Source organism: Oncorhynchus kisutch, linkage group LG16 (genome assembly GCF_002021735.2).
Source record: "Oncorhynchus kisutch isolate 150728-3 linkage group LG16, Okis_V2, whole genome shotgun sequence".
Taxonomy (NCBI): domain Eukaryota; kingdom Metazoa; phylum Chordata; class Actinopteri; order Salmoniformes; family Salmonidae; genus Oncorhynchus; species Oncorhynchus kisutch.
In genome coordinates, this window is record NC_034189.2 from 1,902,712 (window position 1) to 1,913,898 (window position 11,187).

General features: G+C 38.3%; 1 protein-coding gene across 28 annotated transcripts in view; it reads left to right on the forward strand.

Annotated features, from left to right (window-relative positions):
* Positions 1-8,443, forward strand: part of LOC109886139 (butyrophilin subfamily 3 member A2-like) — a 164,248-nt gene extending 155,805 nt beyond the window's left edge. For all 28 annotated transcript variants that reach the window (XM_031791520.1, XM_031791524.1, XM_031791521.1 and 25 more), the window contains 7 exons: positions 9-29; positions 2,885-2,905; positions 3,705-3,725; positions 4,234-4,254; positions 7,205-7,224; positions 8,050-8,128; positions 8,235-8,443. In XM_031791520.1, coding sequence (XP_031647380.1) covers positions 9-29; positions 2,885-2,905; positions 3,705-3,725; positions 4,234-4,254; positions 7,205-7,224; positions 8,050-8,128; positions 8,235-8,308 — 257 coding nt within the window. In that variant the 3' untranslated portion in view covers positions 8,309-8,443. The remainder of the gene's footprint in view (positions 1-8; positions 30-2,884; positions 2,906-3,704; positions 3,726-4,233; positions 4,255-7,204; positions 7,225-8,049; positions 8,129-8,234) is intronic.
* Positions 8,444-11,187: the final 2,744 nt, after the last annotated feature.

The window sequence follows — 11,187 nt, forward strand, 5'->3', positions numbered from 1 at the left end:
GTCTACAGAGGAGCTCAGAGAAGAGAACAGTAAGTTGTGTGTGAAAGTCTTTGTGCTTCTACAACTGCATGCATGTATTTCATTGATTTAAATGAAAACACTTGCCTTAAAATATACAGTATATCACAAAAGTGAGTACACCGCTCACATTTTTGTAAATATTTGAGTATATCTTTTCATGTGACAACACTGAAGAAATGACACTTTGCTACAATGTAAAGTAGTGAGTGTTCAGCTTGTATAACAGTGTAAATTTGCTGTCCCCTCAAAATAACTCAACACACAGCCATTAATGTCTAAGCCCCTGGCAACAAAAGTGACTACACCCCTAAGTGAAAATGTCCAAATTGATATACTGTATATACACTATATATTACACTGATTAACTACACTATATATTACACTGATTAACTACACTATATATATTAAAGTATGTGGACAACTCTTTAAATCAGTAGATTCTATTTCAGCCACACCCGTTGCTGACAGGTGTATAAAATGAAGCACACAGCCATGCAATCTCCATAGACAAACAATGTCAGTAGAATGTTCTTACTGAAGAGCTCAGTGACTTTCAACGTGGCCCTGTTTTAGGATGCCACCTTTCCATCAAGTCAGTTCGTCAAGTTTCAGCCCTGCTAGAGCTGCCCCGGGCAAGTGTAAGTGCTGTTATTGTTTAGTGGAAACATGTAGGAGCAAAAATGTGTCAGCCGTTTAGTGGTAGGCCACAAAATCTCACAGAATGGGACCGTCAAGTGTTGAAGTGTGTAAAACTCGTCTGTCCTCGGTTGCAACACTCACTACAGAATTGGCCTCTGGTAGCAACGTCAACACAATAACTGTTTGTCTGGAGCTTCATGAAATGGGTTTCCATGGCCGAGCAGCCGCACACAAGCCTAAGATCACCATGCTCAATGCCAAGCGTCGGGTGGAGTGGTGTAAAGTGTGATGAATCACGTGATGAATCACTCTTCACCATCTGGCAGTGATACTGAGGAATCTGAGTTTGGCGGATGCCAGGATAACACTATCTGCCCCAATGCATAGTGTCAACTGTAAAGTTTGGTGGGGGAGGAATAATGGCCTGGGGTTGTTTTTCATGGTTCGGGCCCCTTAGTTCCAGGGAAGGGAAATCTTAACCATACAATTACATTCTAGACGATTCTGTGCTTCCAACTTTGTGGCAACAGTTTGGGGAAGGCCCTTTCATGTTTCAGTATGACAATGTCCCCGTGCAGATAGCTATGTCCATACAGAAATGGTTTGTTGAGATTGGTGTGGAAGAACTTGACTGGCCTTCACAGATCCCTGACCTCAACCTCACCGAACACCTTTGGGATGAATTGGAACGCCGACTGCGAGCCAGGCCTAATCGCCCAGCATCAACTGATCAATCAAATGTATTTATGAATCCCTTTTTACATCAGCCGATGTCACAAAGTGCTGTACAGAAACCCAGCCTAAAACCCCAAACAGCAAGCAATGCAGATGTAGAAGCACAGTGCCTAGGAAAAACTCCCTAGAAAGGCAGGAACCTAGGAAGAAACCTAGAGAGGAACCAGGCTCTGAGGGGTGACCAGTCGTCTCCTGGATGTACTGGGTAGACCAGAGGAACCACGCTCTGAGGGGTGACCAGTCCTCTACTGGCTGTACTGGGTAGAGAGGAACCAGGCTCTGAGGGGTGACCAGTCGTCTCCTGGATGTACTGGGTAGACCAGAAGAACCAGGCTCTGAGGGGTGACCAGTCGTCTCCTGGATGTACTGGGTAGACCAGAGGAACCAGACTCTGAGGGGTGACCAGTCCTCTACTGGCTTAATGTTCTCTCCATGTACCTGTCTGTCTGTCTATCTACATCTCTGTCTATGTCCCTGTCTGTCTGTCTGTCTGTCTGTCTGTCTGTCTGTCTGTCTGTCTGTCTGTCTGTCTGTCTGTCTGTCTGTCTGTCTGTCTGTCTGTCTGTCTGTCTGTCTGTCTGTCTGTCTGTCTGTCTGTCTGTCTGTCTGTCTGTCTGTCTGTCTGTCTGTCTGTCTGTCTGTCTGTCTGTCTGTCTGTCTGTCTGTCTGTCTGTCTGTCTGTCTGTCTGTCTGTCTGTCTGTCTGTCTGTCTGTCTGTCTGTCTGTCTGTCTGTCTGTCTGTCTGTCTGTCTGTCTGTCTGTCTGTCTGTCTGTCTGTCTGTCTGTCTGTCTGTCTGTCTGTCTGTCTGTCTGTCTGTCTGTCTGTCTGTCTGTCTGTCTGTCTGTCTGTCTGTCTGTCTGTGTCTGTCTGTCTGTCTGTCTGTCTGTCTGTCTGTCTGTCTGTCTGTCTGTCTGTCTGTCTGTCTGTCTGTCTGTCTGTCTGTCTGTCTGTCTGTCTGTCTGTCTGTCTGTCTGTCTGTCTGTCTGTCTGTCTGTCTGTCTGTCTGTCTGTCTGTCTGTCTGTCTGTCTGTCTGTCTGTCTGTCTGTCTGTCTGTCTGTCTGTCTGTCTGTCTGTCTGTCTGTCTGTCTGTCTGTCTGTCTGTCTGTCTGTCTGTCTGTCTGTCTGTCTGTCTGTCTGTCTGTCTGTCTGTCTGTCTGTCTGTCTGTCTGTCTGTCTGTCTGTCTGTCTGTCTGTCTGTCTGTCTGTCTGTCTGTCTGTCTGTCTGTCTGTCTGTCTGTCTGTCTGTCTGTCTGTCTGTCTGTCTGTCTGTCTGTCTGTCTGTCTGTCTGTCTGTCTGTCTTGTCTGTCTGTCTGTCTGTCTGTCTGTCTGTCTGTCTGTCTGTCTGTCTGTCTGTCTGTCTGTCTGTCTGTCTGTCTGTCTGTCTGTCTGTCTGTCTGTCTGTCTGTCTGTCTGTCTGTCTGTCTGTCTGTCTGTCTTCATGTTCTAGTACCCATAATACATCATGTTTTATCTTCTCTTTCTACAGACAAGCTCAAAATAGAGACTGGTGAGTTGAACAACTGCATGTATTTCATTGATTTAAGTGAAAACACTTTCATAAAAAATATATACTGTATGAATCTCATGATTCAATCATTATTTAAGTGAAATCAAATCAAATCAAATGTATTTATATAGCCCTTCGTACATCAGCTGATATATCAAAGTGCTGTACAGAAACCCAGCCTAAAAGTGTAGAAGCACGGTGGCTAGGAAAAACTCCCTAGAAAGGCTAAAACTTAGGAAGAAACTTAGAGAGGACCCAGGCTATGTGGGGTGGCCAGTCCTCTTCTGGCTGTGACGGGTGGAGATTTTAACAGAACATGGCCAAGATGTTCAAATGTTCATAAATGACCAGCATGGTCAAATAATAATAATCACAGGCAGAACAGTTGAAACTGGAGCAGCAGCACGGCCAGGTGGACTGTGGACAGCAAGGAGTCATCAGGCCAGATTGTCCTGAGGCATGGTCCTAGGGCTCAGGTCCTTGGAGAGAGAGAAAGAAAGAGAGAAAGAGAGAATTAGAGAGAGCATACTTAAATTCACGCAGGACACCGGATAAGACAGGAGAAGTACTCCAGATATAACAAACTGACCCTACCCCCCCGACACATAAACTACTGCAGCATAAATACTGGAGGCTGAGACAGGAGGGGTCAGGAGACACTGTTCCTGTCTGTCTGTGTTCTTGTCCGTCTCTCTGTGTTCCTGTCTGTCTATGTTCCTGTGTATCTGTCTGTCTGTGTATGTACCTGTCTTCATGTTCTAGTACCCATAATACATCATGTTTTATCTTCTGTCTACAGACAACGTCAAAATGGAGAGGGGTGAGTTGAACAACTGCATGTATTTCATTGATTTAAGTGAAAACACTTTCCTTAAAAAATATATACTGTATGATCCTCATGATTCAATGATTATTTAAGTGAAAAGGTCAGAATAGAGAGGAGGTAGTCTGTCTTCATGTTCTAGTACCCATAATACATCATGTTTTATCTACTGTCTACAGAGGAGGTCAGAATAGAGAGGATGTAGTCTGTCTTTCTTGTTCTAGTACCCATAATACATCATGTTTTATCTACTGTCTACAGAGGAGGTCAGAATAGAGAGGATGTAGTCTGTCTTTCTTGTTCTAGTACCCATAATACATCATGTTTTATCTACTGTCTACAGAGGAGGTCAGAATAGAGAGGTTGTAGTCTATCTTCATGTTCTAGTACCCATAATACATCATGTGTTATCTACTGTCTACAGAGGAGGTCAGAATAGAGAGGTTGTAGTCTGTCTTCATGTTCTAGTACCCATAATACATCATGTTTTATCTTCTGTCTACAGAGGAGCTCAGAGAAGAGAACAGTAAGTTGTGTGTGAAAGTCTTTGTGCTTCTACAACTGCATGCATGTATTTCATTGATTCAAGTGAAAACACTTGCCTTAAAATATACAGTATATCACAAAAGTGAGTACACCGCTCACATTTTTGTAAATATTTGAGTATATCTTTTCATGTGACAACACTGAAGAAATGACACTTTGCTACAATGTAAAGTAGTGAGTGTTCAGCTTGTATAACAGTGTAAATTTGCTGTCCCCTCAAAATAACTCAACACACAGCTATTAATGTCTAAGCCGCTGGCAACAAAAGTGACTACACCCCTAAGTGAAAATGTCCAAATTGATATACTGTATATACACTATATATTACACTGATTAACTACACTATATATTACACTGATTAACTACACTATATATTACACTGATTAACTACACTATATATTACACTGATTAACTACACTATATATATTAAAGTATGTGGACAACTCTTTAAATCAGTAGATTCTATTTCAGCCACACCCGTTGCTGACAGGTGTATAAAATGAAGCACACAGCCATGCAATCTCCATAGACAAACAATGTCAGTAGAATGTTCTTACTGAAGAGCTCAGTGACTTTCAACGTGGCCCTGTCTTAGGATGCCACCTTTCCATCAAGTCAGTTCGTCAAGTTTCAGCCCTGCTAGAGCTGCCCCGGTCAAGTGTAAGTGCTGTTATTGTTTAGTGGAAACATGTAGGAGCAAAAATGTGTCAGCCGTTTAGTGGGATGCCACAAAATCTCACAGAATGGGACCGTCAAGTGTTGAAGTGTGTAAAACTCGTCTGTCCTCGGTTGCAACACTCACTACAGAATTGGCCTCTGGAAGCAACGTCAACACAATAACTGTTTGTCTGGCGCTTCATGAAATGGGTTTCCATGGCCGAGCAGCTGCACACAAGCCTAAGATCACCATGCTCAATGCCAAGCGTCGGGTGGAGTGGTGTAAAGTGTGATGAATCACGTGATGAATCACTCTTCACCATCTGGCTGAGGAATCTGAGGAATCTGTAATCTTCCATACTGAGGAATCTGAGTTTGGCGGATGCCAGGATAACACTATCTGCCCCAATGCATAGTGTCAACTGTAAAGTTTGGTGGGGGAGGAATAATGGCCTGGGGTTGTTTTTCATGGTTCGGGCCCCTTAGTTCCAGGGAAGGGAAATCTTAACCATACAATTACATTCTAGACGATTCTGTGCTTCCAACTTTGTGGCAACAGTTTGGGGAAGGCCCTTTCCTGTTTCAGTATGACAATGTCCCCGTGCAGATAGCTATGTCCATACAGAAATGGTTTGTTGAGATTGGTGTGGAAGAACTTGACTGGCCTTCACAGATCCCTGACCTCAACCTCATCAAACACCTTTGGGATGAATTGGAACGCCGACTGCGAGCCATACCTAATCGCCCAGCATCAACTGATCAATCTAATGTATTTATGAAGCCCTTTTTACATCAGCCAATGTCACAAAGTGCTGTACAGAAACCCAGCCTAAAAACCCAAACACCAAGCAATGCAGATGTAGAAGCACGGTGCCTAGGAAAAACTCCCTAGAAAGGCAGGAACCTAGGAAGAAACCTAGAGAGGAACCAGGCTCTGAGGGGTGACCAGTCGTCTCCTGGATGTACTGGGTAGACCAGAGGAACCAGGCTCTGAGGGGTGACCAGTCCTCTACTGGCTTAATGTTCTCTCCATGTACCTGTCTGTCTGTCTATGTTCCTGTCTGTCTACGTACCTGTCTTTTCCTTCTATGTTCCTGTCTGTCTATCTACGTGTCTGTATATGTCCCTGTCTATGTGTCTGTCTGTCTGTGTTCTTGAACGTCTGTCTGTCTATGTACCTGTCTTCATGTTCTAGTACCCATAATACATCATGTTTTATCTACTGTGTACAGAGGAGGTCAGAATAGAGAGTATGTAGTCTGTCTTCATGTTCTAGTACCCATAATACATCATGTTTTATCTACTGTCTACAGAGGAGGTCAGAATAGAGAGGATGTAGTCTGTCTTCATGTTCTAGTACCCATAATACATCATGTTTTATCTACTGTGTACAGAGGAGGTCAGAATAGAGAGTATGTAGTCTGTCTTCATGTTCTAGTACCCATAATACATCATGTTGTATCTACTGTCTACAGAGGTCAGAATAGAGAGGATGTAGTCTGTCTTCATGTTCTAGTACCCATAATACATCATGTTTTATCTACTGTCTACAGAGGAGGTCAGAATAGAGAGGATGTAGTCTGTCTTCATGTTCTAGTACCCATAATACATCATGTTTTATCTTCTGTCTACAGAGGAGGTCAGAATAGAGAGGATGTAGTCTGTCTTCATGTTCTAGTACCCATAATACATCATGTTTTATCTACTGTCTACAGAGGAGGTCAGAATAGAGAGGATGTAGTCTGTCTTCATGTTCTAGTACCCATAATACATCATGTTGTATCTACTGTCTACAGAGGTCAGAATAGAGAGGATGTAGTCTGTCTTCATGTTCTAGTACCCATAATACATCATGTTTTATCTACTGTGTACAGAGGAGGTCAGAATAGAGAGTATGTAGTCTGTCTTCATGTTCTAGTACCCATAATACATCATGTTGTATCTACTGTCTACAGAGGTCAGAATAGAGAGGATGTAGTCTGTCTTCATGTTCTAGTACCCATAATACATCATGTTTTATCTACTGTGTACAGAGGAGGTCAGAATAGAGAGTATGTAGTCTGTCTTCATGTTCTAGTACCCATAATACATCATGTTGTATCTACTGTCTACAGAGGTCAGAATAGAGAGGATGTAGTCTGTCTTCATGTTCTAGTACCCATAATACATCATGTTTTATCTACTGTCTACAGAGGAGGTCAGAATAGAGAGGATGTAGTCTGTCTTCATGTTCTAGTACCCATAATACATCATGTTTTATCTTCTGTCTACAGAGAAGCTGAAAAAAGACAAAGTAAGTTGTGTGTTAAAGTCTGTGCCTTAAAAAATATTTAATATTTAATATTTTACACTATATATTACACTGACTAACTACACTATATATTACACTGACTAACTACACTATATATTACACTGGTTAACTACACTATATATTACACTATATATTACACTGATTAACTACACTATATATTATACTGGTTAACTACACTATATATTACACTGATTAACTACACTATATATTACACTGGTTAACTACACTATATATTACACTGATTAACTACACTATATATTACACTGATTAACTACACTATATATTACACTGATTAACTACACTATATATTACACTATATATTACACTGATTAACTACACTATATATTATACTGGTTAACTACACTATGTATTACACTGGTTAACTACACTATATATTACACAGATTAACTACACTATATATTACACTGATTAACTACACTATATATTACACTGATTAACTACACTATATATTACACTATATATTACACTGATTAACTACACTATATATTATACTGGTTAACTACACTATGTATTACACTGGTTAACTACACTATATATTACACTGGTTAACTACACTATTTATTACACTGATTAACTACACTATATATTATACTGGTTAACTACACTATATATTACACTGGTTAACTACACTATATATTACACTGGTTAACTACACTATATATTACACTGGTTAACTACACTATATATACAAAAGTATGTGGACAACTCTTTAAATTTGTAGATTTGGTGAATTGACGAATTGATCTATCTGTTATATGTGTTCTGACTCTCTGTTCTTGTCCTCAGGGAAAGCTGAAGAGACCATCCAATCCAATCCAATCTCCACCTCTCCAGGAGGTCAACAGGAAACAGACTCCTTCCCAAAGTAATCAGTCTTTATGATTCTACTGTTTCCTACAATTACTGGTCAGTCTGTCAGTTTATTCTGATGTTGTTGCTTCATTCTAAATCATCCTTTCTGTATTTAATAGAGTCTGAGGGGATTGAAGGGATGAAGCTGGAGTCTTTTCCTGCTCCTGAGATGGAGACTTTACCTGAAGGATGATCTGGAGAAGTTGTGGGTGGAAGTTGAGTTTCTATAGAGCTGAGTTACTATAGAGAGACTATAACTATAGAGCTGAGTTACTATAGAGAGACTATAACTATAGAGAGACTATAACTATAGAGAGACTATAACTATAGAGACTATAACTATAGAGAGACTATAACTATAGAGAGACTATAACTATAGAGAGACTATAACTATAGAGAGACTATAACTATAGAGAGACTATAACTATAGAGAGACTATAACTATAAAGAGACTATAACTATAGAGAGACTATAACTATAGAGCTGAGTTACTATAGAGAGACTATAACTATAGAGAGACTATAACTATAGAGAGACTATAACTATAGAGAGACTATAACTATATAGAGACTATAACTATAGAGAGACTATAACTATAGAGAGACTATAACTATAGAGAGACTATAACTATAGAGAGACTATAACTATAGAGAGACTATAACTATAGAGACTATAACTATAGAGAGACTATAACTATAGAGAGACTATAACTATAGAGAGACTATAACTATAGAGAGACTATAACTATAGAGAGACTATAACTATAGAGAGACTATAACTATAGAGAGACTATAACTATAGAGAGACTATAACTATAGAGAGACTATAACTATAGAGAGACTATAACTATAGAGAGACTATAACTATAGAGAGACTATAACTATAGAGCTGAGTTACTATAGAGAGACTATAACTATAGAGAGACTATAACTATAGAGACTATAACTATAGAGACTATAACTATAGAGAGACTATAACTATAGAGAGACTATAACTATAGAGACTATAACTATAGAGACTATAACTATAGAGAGACTATAACTATAGAGAGACTATAACTATAGAGAGACTATAACTATAGAGAGACTATAACTATAGAGCTGAGTTACTATAGAGAGACTATAACTATAGAGAGACTATAACGTTCTATAGAGACTTAACCCACCTCACAAAGCTGAGTTTCTGAGTATATAACTGAGTGATATGAATCTTGGTAAGACAAAGTCATCTGATAAACGTGTTAGTCAGTTCTCTATAATCCACTTCCAGTAGTTCTTTACTTTTTGAAGTTTCACTACCCATGTCTGTTATGGGTTTATATCCATTTCCTGGATATTCTACACAGTATTTACGATGACATCATCTAGACTTCTGGAGCTGTTGGTTAAAAGGCAAAGAACCTCAAAGAACAAAGAAGGACTTTATGTTTGTGTTTTTTGTCTGCTCTGCCCCCAGGCTCTCACTATATATAATGTATACAATAACTATATATTTAATGTAATGTATACAATAACTATGTATTTAATGTAATGTATACAATAACTATGTATTTAATGTAATGTATACAATAACTATGTATTTAATGTGTAATGTATACAATAACTATGTATTTAATGTGTAATGTATACAATAACTATGTATTTAATGTGTAATGTATACAATAACTATGTATTTAATGTGTAATGTATACAATAACTATGTATTTAATGTGTAATGTATTCAATAACTATGTATTTAATGTATACAATAACTATGTATTTAATGTATACAATAACTATATATTTAATGTAATGTATACAATAACTATGTATTTAATGTAATGTATACAATAACTATGTATTTAATGTAATGTATACAATAACTATGTATTTAATTTATACAATAACTATGTATTTAATGTGTAATGTATACAATAACTATATATTTAATGTAATGTTTACAATAACTAATAACTATGTATTTAATGTAATGTATACAATAACTATGTATTTAATGTGGAATGTATACAATAACTATATATTTAATTTATACAATAACTATGTATTTAACGTAATGTATACAATAACTATGTATTTAATGTGTAATGTATACAATAACTATGTATTTAATGTGTAATGTATACAATAACTATGTATTTAATGTGGAATGTGAACACTAACTATGCATTTAATTTGTAATGTATACTAACTATGTAGTTAATGTGTAATGTAAACAATTATTAAAAATGTTTCACCTTTATTTTAACCAGGTAGGCTAGTTGAGAACAAGTTCTCATTTACAACTGCGACCTGGCCAAGATAAAGCAAGCAGTGTGACACAAACAACACAGAGTTTGTTGGAGATTTTCCAGTCATCTGATGATTCTCAGTAGCTATACTGTTCTCTTTGAAGTAGAAAGAATAATCGATATAAGTTGAAATATTAGACATGTGTCAGCAGAATGAAGGCTGAAGCCCATGTGAGTGTACAAAGCTGGATCAACATGGAATTGACCATTGGACATGTACAGAACAGAACGTAAGCAGAATATGTGTAGATGAGGCGAGGTAAACCAACAAGACTTGTCTGGGCCATGTCTGATCTTGTGAAGGCTACTGGACACGCACATGGTTTAACCATATGTCGATAACATCTTAACTTGTGAAGACCTTTGGACAGGAATATTAGCTAATCAGTGATAGGCACGAGTAGGGTTATGCATGTTATGCAACTGTCATGTCTTTGGCATCATTAAAATGAAGACGTATTTTTTTCAAATCAATTCTCTGTATTTATTATTACTTGATTACTCTAATCATGTAAATGTAATTAACTAGGATGTCAGGGCACCAAGGAAAATTTTCAGATTACAAAGTTATAATTTTCCTAATATAACTCTTCAGATATTGTAATATCTGATCAATTAGTCTTCTAATTAATTAATTATTCTTTACCTCAAGTTAGTCTCATTCCAAACGTCGTAAATTGGTTATCTGCAGGAACCCATCCTTCACTATGAATCATCCATACATTGCATTAACCAGTTGCGACTCTAGGGGGCAGTATTTTCATTTGTGAAAAAAAAACGTTCCC